The 22,765-nt window shown below is 33.7% G+C and overlaps 1 protein-coding gene across 1 annotated transcript in view; it reads right to left on the bottom strand.

Annotated features, from left to right (window-relative positions):
• vat1l (vesicle amine transport 1-like) overlaps positions 1 to 22,765 on the bottom strand; it is a 49,505-nt gene that overhangs the window by 21,820 nt on the left and 4,920 nt on the right. The window contains exons 5-7 of the mRNA XM_082162071.1: positions 20,198 to 20,301; positions 16,903 to 16,958; positions 16,596 to 16,790 (exon numbers count right to left, since the gene is read on the bottom strand). Of these exons, the coding sequence (XP_082018197.1) occupies positions 16,596 to 16,790; positions 16,903 to 16,958; positions 20,198 to 20,301 (355 nt within the window). The remainder of the gene's footprint in view (positions 1 to 16,595; positions 16,791 to 16,902; positions 16,959 to 20,197; positions 20,302 to 22,765) is intronic.

The raw sequence follows: 22,765 nt of genomic DNA, 5'->3' as shown, positions 1-22,765 counted from the left end.
GTGGTCCCTTCAGCTCTCCATCTCCGCCTGGTCATCTCCGTCAGTTGTCCCCCCGGTTAAACCTGCCCAAATCTCCACCATGGCTCCTCCCTCCGTTGACTCCGCTGTGGGCCTTCGTCCTGGCTGTGGTCCCTGCCTGCTCCTGGCTCCTCCCACTGTCATCTCTGGTGTCCTACCCTTCTCCTGCCTCACACCCTCCTCCAGAGTTCCTCCCTACTCGATTGGATTTGATATGGTGTGGAAAAGCGCCTACATGTAGTTCTATGTCTGTTCAGTTTCATTGTGTTTTGGTTCTATTTTCTTCCTTGTGCTAATCAGATTCCATAGTTCCTAATTGTAATGAGGTTAGATGTTGTGGGAAGGAGGAGGCGGGAACCGGCGAACATTTAACAACTTTAATAATAAAATAAACCAATGCAAAACGAAAGTAAAGACAGCAGCCCCTCATGGACGACTGCTGTCACATATAACAAAACACTACATAAAATCCAGGCCTGGCATCTCTCATCCTTCACTGTCGTCGCTACTCCTTATATGCTTCCGCTCCTCCGTGAGAGATACAAGACCGGTGCGTCGCGCAGGTGTCGCTCATGTGTCGCTCATTATCAATCAAGCCCTCGGCCTCGTCCTGCTCGCCACACTAATTAAATGACATACCTGTTCTGTTTTACCTTGATTACTCTCCCCATGTATTTAAGCCCTGCGTTTCCTCAGTTCTGTGTTCAGTCAATAGTTTGATACAGTATCATCTTTGTCATTGGTCACAAACAAAATAAAACTTATTAACGATTGAATATCCGCCAGGTAAGAGTTATAAATGCTTTTGATGTTCAATTTTACATCAGGAAAGCCATCTTCATATCATGCCTAGGGGAAGACAGCAGCTTGAACTGTAAACACGTAATGAGATTCTAGTCCCTTCTGCAGCGCGCCGAACACATTACTGTCTGCCGAACTGAGGCCCGTGTCCCCTCAGATTTTTTAGAGACAATTGATTTTAAATGTGAAAAATATCAAAGCTGCTTCCATAAAATTAACTCCCACTAGTGCCTCTTAAAAAAGAGAGAGAGAGAGAGAGAGAGAGAGAGAGAGGAATAAAAACCATTTGTGCTCAACCTCGGCTCACTTTTTTGTCATCTCTCAATTCTTCTTCTTTTCGCATTACAAAGCCATTTCTTTCCTTCTTCCTCCTCCTCCTCCCTCATTTTCATTCCCCCCACTCTTTTTCACTCCACTCCAATCATTTTGTGTTCTTCCATCCTTTTCTCTCTCTTATCAATGTGGATGATTAGAGCCACACGTTGTGTCTTTTGTGTTGGACATAATCACCTGACACTGGCTGACAAGGATCTAACAGCACTGCAATCCCCAATCACCCATCTCCAGCTTTAAAGCGGCCATCTGGACCGCCTAAAGCACAGGATATGCAGTAAATGTTCCAGCAAACTGCTATATTTCATCTCTGAACATTTTCAATAGACCCAAAGGCTCTTGTGATTCTGTTGCTGTTGAGACAGAATACCTGTGGCAACAGCCAAGGTTTAGTCAATGATTCATGACAACATAGTGTTGTTCTTTGCAGAAAAAGATTACACAAGCATAAGCTGGTTTACGATGGTTTAGCTGGTATTCAACTGGTTTAGCTGGTCTCCCAGCATGGATCAGCTAGTGTTTAGCTGGTCTCAAAAGTGTTCAAAAGAAGGGGAAAAAAGCATAACAGACCAGCCTAGCAGCATTTTTAATAATCTTCACCTGTTCACTAAATAAATTTGTAATGTGCATAATGATAATAATGAACACAATTTAAAGATTCTTTTCTGCATTTATTTTTGCAGAGCTACAAAGGCAGCTACTTAACAGCATGAAACCTCAAAAATAGCACACACAAATATTATATAAAATATTTTTAGTTGGATTGATCTATATTTATAAGTACTTTTGAGAATTAAAGTGATTTTTTAGCAAACATTTCTCTCGTTTTCCCTTTATTGCTCATTGCAATCATAATTTTGCTGTTCTCTGTTTGGAACGGCGAATGCCCCATAATGCCCCATAAGCTCAGCACACTCAAAAAACTGTTGCATTAAAAATAACCCAATTTGGGTTGTTTTGCAACCCCAGGATAGGTCAAATATGCATATTATAAATAAAAAATGTTTTATATATAAATATAAAATAATCTAATAAATATAATATATAATTAAATATATATATTTATATGCACATAAATAACAAAAAATGGGTTATTCAAACCTAGCATTTGGGTTGGTCTGATTAAACTGATTCATCATCCCTGCAGCTCTATTAATATTACACAATATTATGGTGTAATGATGGCAATAGATAGTTCAGAACTAAAACCTATCGATCACATTAAAAGGTTAGGGGAAAAAACGTAACTTTGCAAGTTTAATCTGGTGCGAGTATCAGGATTTTATGAAATATAATGATGGCATAAAGAAGCATGACATTTTAAGCAGTGCTGCACAAATGCAACATTCTCTGCGTGAGCACCAGCTGTACATGCTAATGTCACCAGGACGCCAGCGCTTTGAAGTCTCTCCAAAAGATCACCGCTCTCTACACAAACAGGGTTACAGGTGTGTCCTGCATAATGTGCTCTCCATTAGCATTTACAAGAACACAATTATTTCGCCATCTAAACATTACAAGCTGAAAACTGCAAACAATTTATTTTAATACATTTTAACTGAATGAACCGTGACAAGGCAAGGGCCCAAAATTAATCCTAAATGCATAAATAAATGATTATTATTGTTATTATTTTCATAATTTAAGAATTGTCCCATGCAGTTTAATTTAAACCTTCCTTTTTTAGTTAATATTTACAATCATGCAGTTATATTTTGAATTTCTATTCAGTTTATTTCTACGTCCTTACATTCAATTCTGTTGAATTAAACTGTAAGTTTAAAAACATTTTTGATTCAGTTCTAGATGGTGTTTGACCCTGGTTGTTGGGTAAGCCTACCTAGTTTGGACATAACCTTAAGATATATAAAGTGAACTCTTTGTTAGTTTTTTTTTTTAGTTTTTTTTTGAAAATGTACTTCACATATTGTCTGGAAGTAATCAAAACTACACACATAAAATAAAACACATATTTAAAAAGAATTACGGTAAGAACTGGCAGTTGCAGTTGCTAGAAATTTACATAAAAAATGCGGTACCAACATTTTAGGTTTTACGGATTTAACTTAAATTTACAGTAAAACACGTATTTCAGTAACTGATCTCGGGCCCTATTTTAATGATCTAAGGGCATGGTCTAAAGCGCAGGGTGCAAGTTCACTTAGGGAGTGTCCGAATTCACTTTTGCTAGTTTAACGAGGGAAAAATGGTCGGCGCGCCAGGCGCATGGTCTAAAAGGGTTGTCCCTATTCTCTTAATGAGTAATGGGTGTGTTTTGGGATTTACATGCGTTAAGCCAATCAGAGTCTCATCTCCCATTCCCTTTAAATGCCAGTTGCGCTCGTGCCATGGCAGCTTCGCTATTTACATGACGGAATTTGATAGTGGAAAGACCGAACGCGTCTCCAGAGCGTAAACGGATCTGCTCGTGCGCGAGGTAAAAGCCCGCTAGTAGACCATCTACAGGACAAGCCGGATTCCACCATATGTTTATGTACACAATAATAATCTTTTACATTGTAATCCTTTTATTTTAAATATTTGGCATGTTTGTGTGCTGCTGTGCGTCCCTGTGTGTTTAATAAGCAGATTGTACGCGCGTTGTGGACCCGCCTATAGGCGCACATTACTAACGCGCTCTTTAAATTAAAAAAATAAACCGCGAAATTGACTTTAGACCAGGTTTCAGTTGGTCAATGGCCCAGTCTATTTCAGTTGCCTCAAAATAGCAACGCGCCAACACTGCGCCAGAACACACAGATGGGCGCAAATGCATTTGCTATTTAAACAAGCAGGACGTGAAAATGAAAACTGCGTCGGACTTAAACTAGCAAAAAACACTTGCGTCGAGCCTGGCGCCGGCTGTAAGATAGGGCCCATAATGTTGATATACCAACCTATTGAAGTACTAATATCTGTTTAGTAGGTTTGTAATACACTGACAACCACCAAAAAAACAGATGGTGACAAAAAAGTCACATGATGAATCAAAGCTAATCACAATCAGCTTTTCCACAATAATATTTAAAAGTGTCACAGTGTCCTTCACACAAATACTAAAGACCATCATGGTGGTCGACACACATGATGACACTAAAATAATGCAATACACATTCATTTAGATGCAACATAAAACCCTAATGTACATAACTGATAACAACAAAAAACTAAGAAGAAACAATTATTTCAATTAAAATACAAAAGTGTCATGCAGGGAATTCTTGTCAATTAATGGTTTTTCACTGTAAATTATACAATGACTTGTTTTTTTTTCACTTCCAAAACCTGTACATTTTAAATGTAAGGTTAGATCTATTACAGTTATTCACCGTATATAGCAATGAAACTCACTGTTAACCAGGTTTTTACAGCAGCATTTTTTTATCTTTTCCCGTTAAAATCAGGGTTATTTTAATCTTTCCTGAGCAGTCGTGTGGCTGCCTCCCGCACTGCACTAAAACATCTGTCAATGATGCATTCGTGTGCTGACAGCCAGCAATTTCCCCGCAAAAGCCAGGTATGAAGAAACGAAAATTGAATTTGATTATACACACAAAAAGCCACCAACTGCTGTAATATCCACAAATTCAAGAGTCTGACACATACTCTCAGTTGATGCAATCAATCAGTGTGATATAAACACCGCACTCAACCAGCCAGCTGCAGGGAAATGTGTGAGAGTGTGAAACACTGCATCTAGAGAGTCATGTGGATGACAGCTAAGCTTACAGAGTATTAGATGACAAATTTTCACATGAGCAACTACATTGTTGTTCAGAAGATGAGCACGGCTGTTATTCTGCCATAGGCAAAAAACAAAAGGAATATAATTTGATAGTAAAATTCTACTGCGAGTGTGCTATTTATTAATTTTATACAGCTATGGTATAAAATAGAAATTATAATCTATATAATTAAATACATATGTAAATGTAAATACATTTCAGTCAAAAAAGCGGAGTGGCAGATATTTAACTGCTATGATCTGTATGCTATCTTTATGATCAGCATGCTTGGAACTCACCAATCAAATTTAAGGGCTGGAACTTCATTATAGTATAGTATAGTATAGTATAGTATAGTATTGAATATTATAGCATAGCATAATATAGTATAGAATATTATAGTATAACATAGCATAGCATAGTATAGAATAGTATAGTATAGTAAAATATAGTATAGAATATTATAGCATAACATTAAATAATAGAATATTATAGCATATTATAGTATAGTATAACATAGCATAGTATAGTATAGTATAGTATAGAATATAGCATAGCATAGTATAGTATAGAATAGCATATTATAGTATAGTGTATTATAGTATATAGTATAGTATATTATAGTATAGTGTATTATAGTATACTGTATTATAGTATAGTATAGTAAAGAGTATAGTATAGTATATAGTATAGTATATTATAGTATAGTGTATTATAGTAGAGTAGAGTATAGTATATAGTATAGTATATTATAGTATAGTATAGTAGAGTATAGTATATAGTATAGTATAATGTATTATAGTATAGTAAAGAGTATAGTATATTATAGTATATTATAGTATAGTATAGTAAAGAGTATAGTATAGTACAGTATAGAGTATAGTATATAGTATAGTATATTATAGTATAGTGTATTATAGTATAGTAAAGAGTGTAGTATAGTATAGTATATAGCATAGTACATTATAGTATAGAGTATAGTATATAGTGTAGTATATTATAGTATAGTGTATTATAGTATAGTATAGAGTATAGTATAGTACAGTATATAGTATAGTACATTATAGTATAGTATATAGTATAGTATATTATAGTATAGTAAAGAGTGTAGTATAGTATAGTATATAGCATAGTACATTATAGTATAGTGTATTATAGTATAGTAGAGTGTAGTATAGTATAGTATATAGCATAGTACATTATAGTATAGAGTATAGTATATAGTGTAGTATATTATAGTATAGTGTATTATAGTATAGTATAGAGTATAGTATAGTACAGTATATAGTATAGTACATTATAGTATAGTATATAGTATAGTATATTATAGTATAGTAAAGAGTGTAGTATAGTATAGTATATAGCATAGTACATTATAGTATAGTGTATTATAGTATAGTAGAGTGTAGTATAGTATAGTATATAGCATAGTACATTATAGTATAGAGTATAGTATATAGTGTAGTATATTATAGTATAGTGTATTATAGTATAGTATAGAGTATAGTATAGTACAGTATATAGTATAGTACATTATAGTATAGTATATAGTATAGTATATTATAGTATAGTAAAGAGTGTAGTATAGTATAGTATATAGCATAGTACATTATAGTATAGTGTATTATAGTATAGTAGAGTGTAGTATAGTATAGTATATAGCATAGTACATTATAGTATAGAGTATAGTATATAGTGTAGTATATTATAGTATAGTGTATTATAGTATAGTATAGAGTATAGTATAGTACAGTATATAGTATAGTACATTATAGTATAGTATATAGTATAGTGTATTATAGTATAGTAAAGAGTGTAGTATAGTATAGTATATAGCATAGTACATTATAGTATAGTGTATTATAGTATAGTAGAGTGTAGTATAGTATAGTATAGTATATAGCATAGTACATTATAGTATAGTGTATTATAGTATAGAGTATAGTATAGTATATATATTATAGTATAGTGTATAATAGTATAGTATAGTAAAGAGTATAGTATAGTAAAGAGTATAGTATAGTATAGTAAAGAGTATAGTATAGTATAGTAAAGAGTATAGTAAAGAGTATAGTATAGTATAGTATAGTATAGTATAGTAAAGAGTATAGTATAGTATAGTAAAGAGTATAGTAAAGAGTATAGTATAGTATAGTATAGTATAGTATAGTATAGTAAAGAGTATAGTATAGTATAGTATAGTATAGTATAGTATAGTATAGTATAGTATAGTATAGGCTTCAAAAATATTCAATTTCAACTATGAGACATTTCCAAAAAAAATAAATATATATATATTTTGAAAGGTTAAAAATCATTGGACTCACTTCATATTAAGTGTTTTTATGTACTAACATTAAAATCATTCCTTTAATAGGCCTACAATGCACTTATCGTGTTCATACATGTTTTTATATTGTACTTATATAAAAAAAAAAAACACCTGCATGTAATTACTCTGTAATTAAGATCTGTAATTACATCTATAATTACACTGTTGATCCTTCCCTGAATCTTACTTGTATCCCACATTTTGCAATACAACATCAATACAATAATTACATTACCTAACAATTCATAAAAGTACATAATATGTTAAAGACACCAAATATAAAGTGGGACCAAATTATTTTGCTGGATGTCCAGTGTTGTTCCTCTGCGGTCTAAAGTATTGTTTCCTCTGATTTTAAATCTATTTTATCTTTGCATCTCGTCATACTATGTTAACTATGCTAACAATCGCAGATGTATTGAGAAAATGTAATAATTATTAAAACGAAAGTCTAATCCTTGCTGTTTTTATTTAAGTGACTTGAGTAAATCAAACTCCTTCCAAAGCCAAATTCCAAACAGACTTTTGCTTTAAACACACATTATTCCTGTCAGTTAAAATGTATACATACTGTATAAAGGAGAAAACTATAATACAATACTAACAAGCTGAGTATTAAAGCAGTGATATAACTTTAATGTGTGCTTATATGCAAGATAGACTGGTTTATTAAATATATTTAATTTGTTTTCACAGGGCTAATACTAACACTCTTACTTCTTGGCTTTAATTTGATATATTGAGCTAGACTTACTCATTGTAAATCTATTAATGCTACAGTTGAATGTTGCCAGAATAAGTGGCTTGAATTAGCAAAATAAGCTGTTCTGTTTCTGTTCTCGGAGAGGACGGATTTGTTTATTTTCATTGATTTTATATACACTACCATTCAGAAGTTTGGGGTCAATAAAATGTTTTAATGTTTTTGAAAGAAGTCTCTTATGCTCAAAAAGTCTGCATTTATTTGATCAAAAATACTACAGTAAAAACAGTAATATTGTGAAATAGTTTTAGAATTTAATAATTGTTTTCTATTTTAATATATAGTCAAATGTAATTGATTCCTGTGATGCAAAGCTGAATTTTCAGCATCATTACTCCAGTCTTCAGTGTCACATGACCCTTCAGAAATCATTCTAATTGGCTGATTTAGAGCCGACGAAACATTTCTGATTATTATCAATGTTGAAAACAGTTGTTCTGCTTCATATCTTTGTGGAAACCATGATCCATTTCCAGAATTCTTTGATGATGAATACAAAGTTCAAAAGAGAAGCATTTATTTGAAATATAATTTTTGGGGGGTTACACGTTATTTTAAGGTGTCCTTGTTGAGTTGAATTATACATTTAAGTACTGCGTAATATTAACAGCATGTACTTACTATAGGGTTAGGGTTCAAATTAGGGTTTGGTTTAGGGTTAGTTGCATGTAATTATGCATAATTTATAGTTATTACTACAGTAAGTACATCTAACATCATGTAACAAAGACACTGTAAAATAAAGCTTTTATTCAATATAATGCATTAAATGTATATTTAATGGAAGGGAGAAACGTGGGATGAAAAGAATAAAAATTATGACAGCAGTACATGACAAAATAACTGTTTAACCAATAGAAGGGGAAATTTGCCAGTTCTGATTTGTAGCCAAAGCACCAGCATGGCCAAAATCTTAATAACATTCAGGAAATAAGGCCAAAAAATGGCAACACTTGTACAGTTACTTTTGGCAGACATGTATGTTCCAAAGTGTCTGTTGCTGCTGTCGGTTCAGAGTGAATTGGCCTTAAAGAAAAGTAAATTAAAGCTGCATTATCAAAGAAGCAAAGTGTGCATCCACACCACACAGGAAAGCGCAGTTATCCATCATTTCCAGCGTCAACACTGCAATACTTCAAAAGTGACTTCAGGAAAGTGCATCACACACAGCTTGGTAAACCACGGGCAGGTTTGGCCACAGACTGCGCTGCTCTGTTGGGGTTTCACAGAGGGAGGGTGTCTGGCTGTGTGGGAATCAAAGCAGAGAAATGTAGCAGAGCCGGTCAGCCCACCCGTCATCTGATGGTCAGAGACAGCAGCTGATCACATGCAGAACTGGAGGTTGGCCTGAAGCTTCTTTTTCTAAATATCTCAACAGCCAAGCTTTCAAAGGGCTTCAGGGAGTTAGATTTTCAGGGATTACGAAGAGGAAATGCATTAGATAAAATGTAAAATGGGTTGTGAATGTGACAATTCACATTCATTTTAAGGTGATATTTATTGATGTTTTGATTTCATAGATATCAGATCATAACAGATCATATGGCAAGCCGTTTTAACATTTAATCATTTTAACCGACTAGTCTCTATTTTCATGCTACTAGTACTTATTTTTTAGATACTAGTATCTATTCCATTAAGTACTAGTACTTATTCATTAGCTACTAGTGCTTATTCTTTAGGTACTAGTGCTTATTCTTTAGGTACTAGTACCTTTTTAAAGATACTAGTACTTATTCATTAGATACTAGTTCTTATTTATTAGATACTAGTATTTATTCATTAGATACTAGTACTTATTCATTAGATACTAGTACCTATTAAATAGATATTAGTACTTATTCATTAGATACTAGTACTTATTCCAATAGTGACTAGTAATTATTCTTTTGTTACTAGTAACAAATAAAAAAAATTGCCATTGACTTCTATGGGGATCTGTCATTCAACTATTCATTTCTGACTAGTATGTATTCCAATTGTGACTAGTAGGTATTTATTAGATACTAGTAGTTATTCATTAGGTACTAGTACTTATTTTTTAGATACTAGTATGTATTAAATAAATACTAGTACTAAGTCATTAGATACTAGTACTTATTCATTAGATACTAGTACTTATTATTTAGCTACTAGTACTTATTCAATAGATACTAGTACCTATTTATTAGATACTAGTATTTATTCCAAATGTTACTAGTAAGATTTTTAATTTCACTAGTAAGATTTTTAATTTAACTCTCCAGTGGCCGTTCTGACTAGTCATAACATAAGACGAGTAAAAAAGCAGTTGTGACTAGTAAAATAAAAAATCTTACTACATTCGGAATAAATACTAGTATCTAATAAATAGGTACTAGTATCTAATGAATAAGTACTAATATCTAAAGAATAAGTACTAGTATCTAATGAATAAGTACTAGTATCTATTTAATAGGTACTAGTATCTATTTAATAGGTACTAGTATCTAATGACTTAGTACTAGCGTTTATTGAATGCATACTAGTACCTAATAAATAACTACTAGTATCTAATATATATGTACTAGTCACAATTGGAATACATACTAGTCAGAACTGAATAGTTGATATCTGAATGACAGATCCCCATAGAAGTCAATGGCAAAAAAATAAATAAAATTGTTACTAGTAACAAAAGAATAATTACTAGTCACTATTGGAATAAGTAGTATCTAATGAATAAGTACTAGTATCTATTTAATAGGTACTAGTATCTAATGAATAAGTTCTAGTATCTAATAATAAGTACTAGTAACTAATGAATAAGTACTAGTATCTAATGAATAAGAACTAGTATCTAATGAATAAGTACTAGTATCTAATGAATAAGTACTAGTATCTATTTAATAGGTACTAGCATCTAATGAATAAGTACTAGTATCTATTTAATAGGCACTAGTAGCTAATGAATAAGCACTAGTACTTAATGGAATAGATACTAGTATCTAAAAAATAAGTACTAGTAGCATGAAAATAGAGACTAGTCGGTTTAAATGATTAAATGTTAAAACGGCTTGCCATACAGATCAACATTTATCATTCCCTAAGATCCACTTATTATTTTAGTCAAGATGTTTGCTCACTCAAAACAGCCAAAACTTTGATTTACATGTCCATTTTGCACTCTCTCTGAAACTCTCTTAAATGAGCCTTTTTTTTAATGTAGGGTAGGCAATGTTTTTCATAAACACTTTTTGTTATACTGGTCGAAACTTTCTTCACATCCTGATAGCAATCAATAATAGAGTTATCAAAATATTATAAAAATGTATATGTCTTCTGTGGACGTCTCAGGACCAAAAAAATATTTGTCCAATCATTGCATTCAGTCTGAATAGGTAGGATGTCCTACCTGCCCGTCAACTTATATATTTGCATAACTCCGCCCATCACACATCATCCGCGCGTTCCATGAGGTTATGCAGAGTTGTAAACACACTGCTAGAGTCACGAGCGCCGCAGACAAACACCAGCCGCCTTTTAAAGTTCCTCTTGAACCAAAACAGAGAGCTTGTGCTGCGTTCACGCCATGTCGTAATCTCGTAATTATGAGATGGCAACCCGTGACGTTCTACAATGAGCTGTAATGCCTATTTATGGCCTTTCTATCTATGGCAACACTATCAACGGCGAAATTAATCTGCAGCAGTCAGTGCTCTCAGAGTTTCCAAGTTGTAATTTCCAAGTTATACGACTTTCTCATAATTACGGTAATTCCACCATGGCGTGAACGCACCTTTACAAAACCAATTTGAGTTCTAACAATAAGCGTAAAGAAGTTGTGCATGTTCATTATTATTGTAATGTTATGTGCTTTGAGACATGAGGTAATTGAATGCCGTCTCTCGTGACGCTTTGCAGACTTTGCTCTGACTGGCTCTCGCTTGCTATTGCTATTACACTGCAAAAAATGCTTTTCTTACTTAGTATTTTTGTCTTGTTTCCAGTCCAAATATCAAAAAAAAATCTTGAATCAAGATCCATTTACTAAAGTAGTGAAATGCCATAAGATATTATGTCTTGTTTTCTGGGGGAAATAAATCAAAATCAAGTGAGTTTTTGCTTAAAACAAGCAAAATGATCTGCCAATGGGGTAAGAAAAATAATCTTGTTTCTGTTTGAATTAAGATTATTTTTCTTACCCCATGGACAGATAATTTTGCTTGTTTTAAGCAAAAACTAATTTAATTTTGATTAATTCCCCCAGAAAACAAGACATAATATCTTATCTAATTTTACTTACCTAGTAAATGCACCTTGATTTAAGAATTTTTTGATATTTGGACTGGAAACCTACGGAGCCCCTGAGGGGACCTGTGAAAAAAAAAAAAAAATAGGACTTTCGCGTGCGCACGAGAAACTATCGCGTGGGCACGAGAAACTTTCGCGTGGGCACGAGAAACTTTCGGTTTGCGTTATAGCGTCATTAATACAAATGTGGAAATATGGATGATGTATATATCATTTATGTTGTTGTTTGACATGTTTTGAAGTGTATATTTTAGCTAAAATCTCAAGCAAGGTGCTATTAAAGACAAGACTTAGAGGCATATTTTAGTCACAATTCAAATAATTGTATTAAATGTGAATATACTTTGAATAAACTTTGTAGGCTATTTGTATGTGTATTGATAAAAAATAAACAACAGGCTAATAATCTTCTGCTACTGAGATGAAGGAAACATTTTTTTAAAGAAGTAAAGTTCACAAGATTGCTATTTATCTTGACCAAACTGTTCCTTCATCAGCTCTTCCTCAGTTCCGCACTGCAGAATAAAATAGTCATCCTCTGCAGCAGTTGTACGGATTCTTAACGCATTTATTGCAACTACATTTCATCTTTTTCTCATCAAACAACCAGACTAACGAATGGTTCGACACAACCCGTACCTAAGAGCCTAGACAGGTCTTTCTTCTGTATAGATATACTGTATAGCCTACAGGGTAAATGACGACTGTTGGCCTACCATGGTCGGTCTCGTCCAGTAAGTTTTAAATAATAATAATAATAATAATAAATTAAGATATAAATCAATATAATTCGTTGTAAATTAAATTTAAACAATAGCTACAAAAAGGTAATAATTGACTGTATAGTCCTAACGTTCATGCATGAACTGCCATTCAGACTTACTAACAACCAGAGAACAGAGAACATCAGAGATATTAAAATACATATTCTTCTGAGTTTTATGATGTAGGCCTTTTTTTATTAAAATGTATCGGCCTATAATTTATATCTCAAGGATGCGAGCTTGTGCGTGGCGCACTCAGTCATGTTGAGAGGGAAACACGCATTATATTATTAGGCTAGTATATTCAGAAATAGTGTAAAAGACCTGTAAATAAAATACAACATTAACATTATAAACACTATTAATAACATAATAGGCTATGCGTATTTTACTTCCCCATAGCCAAATCCTTAAATGAATGGAATCAGAAAACAACAAGAAATGAAAAATAAGTAACCACTTATAATAATAATAATAATAATAATAAATGCATAGTAGTCTATAAAAATAGCCCATTGTGCCCTTTATTACAAACAACTTTTAGCCTATTTTAAACGCCAAGCCTAAACGAATTTATTTGAATCGAAACTGAAACTATACCGCAAAGTTGGGTTCGCGCATCTTTCGTTCGGTCCAAAGTTTAATACTGAACAGGAATTAATAATCATTTAATAATGAACCGGCTGTGATGTCAAGTTAATGCCAGAAGTGAACCGATGTTGTTAATATCGCGATTCGCCGGCGCCATCACTTGAATTTGTTCCTCAGTTGGGGAAATAACTTTATCGTTTCATACTCTGTCATTCGAAACAGTAAAATGTATATTTTTATTTGTGTAGCCTACATTCAAAATGACTACAAAATGTCATGCCTTTGAAAAAGAAAGAAAACAACATGATGCGGACGTGTAGAACTTTATCCAAGAGCTGCTGTAAAGCCTAAACAATCTGTTACAGTAATGTTCTATTATATGCAAAAGCTGCAACCAAATTGTTAAAAGCGCTATATAAATGAAGGCGACTTCACCTGACCTGACTAGAAATCGAACAATTCAAGCTGTTTATTAAATTTTCTACATCAGAACGAAAAACGTTTTAGAAATATTGTTTATAAAACGAAAAAGGAACTCTTTTCTAATTTTCTACTTTAAATATTAAATCAAATAAAAAAACTATACTGAACGAAAGACACACTGATTCAATTACACTAATTGAAGTTTGAATAAAAAAAAAAAAAACCTTTATCTAAAATTTATATTTTATATATATATATATAAATTTAAAACATTGTCTTTTTCAGACTTTCTTCTGTGAACACAAAAATGTTTTGCAGAATGTTCATTGAACAGTCATCAGCTTTCTTTGTCATCATTCTTTTTTCGATTTCTAGTCAGGTCAGGTGAAGTCGCCTTCATTTATATAGCGCTTTTAACAATTTGGTTGCAGCTTTTGCATATAATAGAAAATTACTGTAACAGATTGTTTATAGGCTAGGCTTTACAACAGCTCTTGGATAAAGTTCTACACGTCCGCATCATGTTGTTTTCTTTCTTTTTCAAAGGCATGACATTTTGTAGTCATTTTGAATGTACACAAATAAAAATATACATTTTACTGTTTCGAATGACAGAGTATGAAACGATAAAGTTATTTCCCCAACTGAGGAACAAATTCAAGTGATGGCGCCGGCGAATCGCGATATTAACAACATCGGTTCACTTCTGGCATTAACTTGACATCACAGCCGGTTAATTATTAAATGATTATTAATTCCTGTTCAGTATTAAACTTTGGACCGAACGAAAGATGCGCGAACCCAACTTTGCAGTATAGTTTCAGTTTCGATTCAAATAAATTCGTTTAGGCTTGGCGTTTAAAATAGGCTAAAAGTTGTTTGTAATAAAGGGCACAATGGGCTATTTTTATAGACTACTATGTATTTATTATTATTATTATTATTATTATTATTATTATTATAAGTGGTTACTTATTTTTCATTTCTTGTTGTTTTCTGATTCCATTCATTTAAGGATTTGGCTATGGGGAAGTAAAATACGCATAGCCTATTATGTTATTAATAGTGTTTATAATGTTAATGTTATATTTTATTTACAGGTCTTTTACACTATTTCTGAATATACTAGCCTAATAATATAATGCGTGTTTCCCTCTCAACATGACTGAGTGCGCCACGCACAAGCTTGCACCCTTGAGATATAAATTATAGGCCGATACATTTTAATAAAAAAAGGCCTACATCATAAAACTCAGAAGAATATGTATTTTAATATCTCTGATGTTCTCTGTTCTCTGGTTGTTAGTAAGTCTGAATGGCAGTTCATGCATGAACGTTAGGACTATACAGTCAATTATTACCTTTTTGTAGCTATTGTTTAAATTTAATTTACAACGAATTATATTGATTTATATCTTAATTTATTATTATTATTATTATTTAAAACTTACTGGACGAGGGCGACCATGGTAGGCCAACAGTCGTCATTTACCCTGTAGGCTATACAGTATATCTATACAGAAGAAAGACCTGTCTAGGCTCTTAGGTACGGGTTGTGTCGAACCATTCGTTAGTCTGGTTGTTTGATGAGAAAAAGATGAAATGTAGTTGCAATAAATGCGTTAAGAATCCGTACAACTGCTGCAGAGGATGACTATTTTATTCTGCAGTGCGGAACTGAGGAAGAGCTGATGAAGGAACAGTTTGGTCAAGATAAATAGCAATCTTGTGAACTTTACTTCTTTAAAAAAATGTTTCCTTCATCTCAGTAGCAGAAGATTATTAGCCTGTTGTTTATTTTTTATCAATACACATACAAATAGCCTACAAAGTTTATTCAAAGTATATTCACATTTAATACAATTATTTGAATTGTGACTAAAATATGCCTCTAAGTCTTGTCTTTAATAGCACCTTGCTTGAGATTTTTGCTAAAATATACACTTCAAAACATGTCAAACAACAACATATATGATATATACATCATCCATATTTCCACATTTGTATTAATGACGCTATAACGCAAACCGAAAGTTTCTCGTGCCCACGCGAAAGTTTCTCGTGCGCACGCGATAGTTTCTCGTGCCCACGCGATAGTTTCTCGTGCCCACGCGATAGTTTCTCGTGCCCACGCGATAGTTTCTCGTGCGCACGCGATAGTTTCTCGTGCGCACGCGATAGTTTCTCGTGCCCACGCGAAAGTTTCTCGTGCGCACGCGATAGTTTCTCGTGCCCACGCGAAAGTTTCTCGTGCGCACGCGATAGTTTCTCGTGCCCACGCGATAGTTTCTCGTGCGCACGCAAAAGTCCTATTTTTTTTTTTTTTTTCACAGGTCCCCTCAGGGGCTCCGTAGAAACCAGACAAAAATACTAAGTAAGGAAAGCATTTTTTTTTGCAGTGTACGAAACCTCTACGAATACTTTTGCATGTAAATACCCTCTGTTACGATTGGCTAATTTTGCATATGAATGAGTAACAAGGTGGGTTTTAGTTCTTAAAAGTAAAATATGCACATACAGACGAGTAAGATATGTTAGATGAATTGACTGCTTATGAAAACGCTGTCTGTTACCTCCTCAAGCGCCCACAAGGAGTCTACCAGAGGCTTGATCTTCTTCTGGTCGTAGAGGGACAGAAGTTTTTGCACCGCTGTCTTGACTCGGCTGCATCCGCCTTGCTTGAAGAGGAGGTTAAGGAGCGAGAAGCCAGCAATGACTTTATTCTCCTCATAGAGTTTGATAGGGTTCACCTTCTCAACCTGCCACCACTGGGAGACAAAGAGCAATTGTTTTAACAATGACAACTGAGCACCAAACATCTTTGGACCAACACTTGAGATGTTTGCGTTTTATGGAAAATAGATATCAAACTCCACTCACAGATTTAGCAAAACTGAAGAAACTTTTTGTCTCTCCCGTCACCATGTTTGATGAACCTAGAAATATAAATCATTTTAACAGTGTATATATTTTTTCCAGAAGGTTTCTTAAAGATGATATATGTTCTTCTTTTACTTTCTCTTTAATCCCAGCCCAAATCACGAAAAGCCTGACATATGAAATAATGGTTAATCAGTTAACATTAGACAACTCCCTAAGTTAACATGAACCAAGAATGAACAATATTTCTACAGCATTTATTAATCTTTGTTAATATTAATTTCAACATTTACTAATACATTATTAAAATCAAAGGTTGTATTTGTTAACATTAGTTAATGCACCGTGAACTAACATGAACAAAAAAATTAACAATTGGATATTTATTAACTAACATTAAAAAAGATTAATAAATACCGTAATAAATGTATTGCTCATTGTTAGTTCATGTTAGTTAATACATTAACTAATGTTAACTAATGAACCTTATTGTAAAGTGTTACTGAAAATGGTTTATTTAACTTTTAGACATCAGTGTTTAAAAAAAATCAACAAAAAATGGCATGCATGCTTTTTGTTGAGTATTATATACACAATTTTAGACCCAAACTGAGCAAAAATATGCCATTTGGCACAGTTGTTAATATTTATATGGCCAAGTAAGATTAATATAATATACTATAATATAATGATATGATACTAAAAGACCTTTTACTTGCTAAAAAGTATAAATGATCAATCAGAAGACAGAAAGCATGTATAAATTGTAGTATATATTGTAGTATATTGTGTGCAACAGGTTTTTCAGCAACGTTTTGTTCGTGATCGTGTAGGTCAGCCTTTTGTGAAGCTTTATGATTCAGCCTATCATAACAATTTGCTAAGGCTGGCTAATAATATAGCTTCTAACCCTATGCATATTCTGCATAATGAGTTTGAACTACTACCATCAAAGCGGAGGTATAGAGTCCCCAGATTTAACAAAGTGAGGCTGAAACACTCTTTTGTGCACCAGGCTATCTTAGTGTTGAGCAAAAACACTTAATCAGAAATCAAGAGTATTGTGAAGGTGTTGCAGATGCATAAGTGTTGTATTGAATGCATAATGTGTGAGGTTTAAGTGTATGTCGATGTAGAATGTATGTTGGATGTTGTAAACATAGACACTGTTATGCAAGAAAAATTTCTGACAATAAAGTATAAAAGAAAGAAGAAGAAGAAGTGATGATCATTGATCATCACAAGTATGATACAGTAGGCCTTATAGAGTTAAGCAGAGTTAACTATAAGTAAGTTGATTTTCCTTACGAGTGCGTCTCTGTGGATCTTTTAAATCATTGAGCATCCTAACAAACCCGACACAACAGAATCGGCTCAGTCTGTTTAACTGACCAATGGCAGACGGGCTGCATTCAGGAAACATGCTTGAGAAAACAATCCTTATTTTTGCAGGTGTAAGTGGCTCAGAAATTACGCACTTTAATTTGAATGGACATGAAATGTTAAACGATACAAAGTATAGTCTTGGCATTTGAAGCAATAAAACATGGCATTATTACTGCTACACCAAATGGCTATTATTAATAAGCTCCATCCAGAATTATGATGACTGATTCATTCATTTGGCAGTAATGTGTTTTTAAACCTAACTTTTACATCATCTCCGCTCCATGGCATCCCTCCTAATTAAATAATCCTAATGGACCAGAAGGCTAAGGGGATTGGAGTAATTAAAGTGGCAGGCAATATCTTTTATGTGAATTAACCTCAATTTGCTGTTGGCCACACTTTGTGTGTCTTGTGTGACTTCTTTCAAATGAGGGTCAGGAGGTCACAAATGAACATTTTGGACATCTTGCGACATTTTTTTTTTTACCTCCACAGTCCATGGCCACAGCATGATGCAATAGTTCTGTCATCACAGTTTAATGCAGTATGCAAATGAGTGAATAACGTGTTATATATTGTTCAATAAACAAAGCTATCATGGATTCAGAAGAATTGGAAAATAGTGCATGAGGCAAATTAATTGTGAATAAGATTTAAAAAATGTATTGAATATGCACTTGTAGTGTACTTCAAAACTTAAAAGTATGAAGTATAATATAAATACAAATGTACTTTAATAACGTACATTATCATGAGATTACAAGAGAGTACATTTTCATGAGCTTTTAAAAGGAACACTTTGTAATAATGTCAAATAAAAATGTGTACTTTAAAGTATTTTTTTTAAATCATTATGTTTCAATAATCTTTTGTCGTGCTTTACCATATTTTGATGTGTTAACTAACGTTCTAAAGCACATGTAAAGTACTTGATTATAATTTAACAAGTTAATACATGCACTATTATTACAATTAAATGCACTAAATTGTAACTTGTAATTGTAACCATTATAAATGTGTGATTGTAAATATATTTAAGTACATGACATACAGGATTAAAAAGAACTGGCATTCAATTATATTTTAGTTATATTTAGTACCATAAATGCTTGTCAGTAGGCCACACTTTAACCATATAACCATATTTCAAAGACAATTTAGAGTTAAGTAATTACATACAAAGACGTACTTAAGTCCTACTTAAAGCACTCTTAATTACCACTAATTGCAAACTTTTTTTGCTTTAAATTTAAAAAGTTTTAAATTTAACTAGAAGTAACATGCATTTAAGTCTGAATTTTGGGGAAACATTACATTCAGTTAAATTATGTTGTACATTCCATTAAAGTATATTATAGCTTAAGTCCACTTTTTAAAAGTATGATAAAAATGTATTTCTTTTATAAATCTGCTGTGTTACAGTACAATACAGTTTCATTTTAGGTTTTGTTGTCCTTAAGAATATATATTTGCGGTATAAGTACCAAAAACCATCTCAATATATTTTTACAGCTCCTTTCTCAGGAGCTCTGCCAAGAACAGGTCGATTTTGGCCTGTCTACTTAATATTCATGAGCCTCTCTTCTGATTGGCCTGTTGTTTTCTGAGTGACCCACCATTGGTGGGGGTGATGACTGAAGGCGGTGACTGAGTAGTTCTGATGTCACATTTATACGGAAGTCACAACGGCTCGTGAAAAGGCACAACTACTTTATGCAGGCTGTGTGCATTTGTCTGTGGATCGACTGTTTTGAAACATTTCATCGCCCCTAGACCTCAGTTATCATGCAAAAAGCCAGGAAATTTCAGTTTTGGCAATATGGGACCTTTAAATAATTGTTTATATCCTCAAAATGTTTAATTAATTTCAGAGCTATGAGAATGCTCTTCCTCGGTGTGTACCAACCATACAGGATGTACGTTCCCATGGGCTTGAGCAAAGTTAGGCCTTTTCCTGTGTTCTCTCCACACAAACAGTCCAATACAATATCTACTCCTTCTGGAGATATCCTGCAGGAGGAAAAAAAACACATAATTAACCATACTTTTATTCTAAGCTCAGGCAAGTTGCTTAAATGAGACCCTCTTAAATCCTGGAACCATAAAAATATATATTTTCAGTGTCTTTTAGGAAAGCACAGATGATAAGGAATGGGAATGTCTTTATAAACATGGGCTCTAATGTGTTCCTGTCGTCATGGTGCCCGGACCGCCTACAAGGCTTAAGCAGTCGGAGGTCTTGTGATGCCAGGGGTCCTGCCTATTGTGGAAGAGAGAACAACCTGATACCAATTTAATTTTGCTTTTCCTCTGATCCTGAGAGGAATGTGGAACAACAGAGATGAAAAGAGCCCTAATCTCCTCTCTCATACTCAATTTGCGTGAATTTGAAAGAAAGTGCTGGTAATATAAGGTAACTACATGGGTTTAGGAATAGGTGCAGGGTTAGTACTCCACTATTTTCACCTGACGGAGTTTGGGTTCCTTGCCTCTGTCACCTTTGGCTAACTCAGTCGGGGATTTACAAGACATTTAATATTCAGTAACAGGGCTTGACATTCACTTTTTTTGCTCACCAGTCACTGCGGCTAGTGGTTTTCCAAAGTTACAAGCCACTCAGCATTTTCACTGGCCACAATTTTGATATCGATACCATGGGGGAAAAACTGCCATATAGATTTTTTTTTAATATTATCTCATAATTTGGCAGTAGGTATATTAGGCTACTGTCCCTTTAAGACCTGACGCACTAATCCATTATACTGTTACACATGCGTTTTCTTTCTCAACTGTTTACGTTCACTTAGATTGAACTTAGTTTATTATTTTAGATGCCTTTTTAAATAAATGTAATTAAAATTAATATCTAAAATTCAACCCGCCAAAGTGGCTAGTAGGAGTGACCGCGTTACACGCCGCTGCTAAAAAACACCCGTATTTGATGGGTTGGCGGGTGTTAATGTCAAGCCCTGTTCAGTAATATTATCAATCTGACTTGCACTGACACTATCAGACGAAAACAAAACTTGAACTGAATTAAAATTGATGATGACACTATGTAGAGCTGCTTTATATAGCCAAATCAAATTTGTTTCATAATTCTGCAACATTGACACTGTTATTGAACTGAACTGAATCAACATTGAACTGACTCAAGCAGAAAAAGTACACAATTGTCTTTTAGAGCTGCAGAATTTGAATTTGTCTTATATTTGATTAAGTTTGCACCATTTATACACCATTATTTATTACAGTGCAGCTGCTTTGAAACAATCTATGTTGTATAAAGCGCACTGCAAAAAAATGCTTTTCTTACTTAGTATTTTTGTCTGGTTTCCAGTCCAAATATCAAAAAAATTCTTAAATCAAGATGCATTTACTAGATAAGTAAAATTAGATAAGGTATTATGTCTTGCTTTCCGGGGGAATTAATCAAAATTAAAGGAACACGCCAACTTTTTGGGACTTTAGCTTATTCACCGTATCCCCAGAGTTAGATAAGTCCATACATACCATTTTCATCTCCGTGCGTGCCGTAACTCTGTCTGACGCACCCACAGCTAGCCTAGCTTAGCACAAAGACTGGAGGTAAACGGCTCCAGCTAGCATACTACTCCCAATAAGTGACAAAATATCGCCAACATTTTCCTATTTACATGTTGTGATTTGATAAGTCACAGCGTGTACAAATAACAAGGTCACATGAGACACAGCCATCTTTTAACTGTATACATACTGGGAACTATTCTCAGAAGGCGAGTGATTTGCTCGCAGCACTTGAGAAGCCCCGTGGTGAGGAGCAGAGAGTTCGCTCAGAGTTGGACTAAATCACTCCGCAGAAGTAGCAGTGCTTCGCCTTCTGAGAATATAGTTCCCAGTATGTATACGGTTAGAAGATGGCTGTGTCTCATGTGACCTTGTTATTTTCACATGCCGTGACTATACAAATCACAACATGTAAATAGGAAAATGTTGGCGATATTTTGTCACTTATTGGGAGCAGTATGCTAGCTGGAGCCGTTTACCTCCAGTCTTTGTGCTAAGCTAGGCTAGCTGTGGGTGAGTCAGACAGAGTTACGGCACGCACGGAGATGAGAAGGGTATGTATTGACTTATCTAACTCTGGAGGATACGGTGAATAAGCTAAAGTCCCAAAAAGTCGGTGTGCTCCTTTAAGTGAGTTTTTGCTTAAAACAATCAAAATTATCTGTCCATGGGGTAAGAAAAATAATCTTAATTCAAACAGAAACAAGATTATTTTTCTTACCCCATTGGCAGATAATTTTGCTTGTTTTATTTTGATTTATTTCCCCAGAAAACAAGACATAATATCTTATGGCATTTAACTAGTTTAGTAAATGCATCTTGATTTAACACTTCTTTTGATATTTGGACTGGAAACAAGACAAAAATACTGAGTAAGAAAAGCATTTTTTGCAGTGTATAAATAAAGGTGACTTGTATTTTAGAACTA

The sequence above is a fragment of the Leuciscus leuciscus genome (genome assembly GCF_965113295.1).
Source record: "Leuciscus leuciscus genome assembly, chromosome: 2".
In the NCBI taxonomy this organism is placed as follows: domain Eukaryota; kingdom Metazoa; phylum Chordata; class Actinopteri; order Cypriniformes; family Leuciscidae; genus Leuciscus; species Leuciscus leuciscus.
The sequence above is the reverse complement of the archived record's forward strand: the minus strand, read 5'-3'. Positions and strand labels throughout refer to the sequence as shown.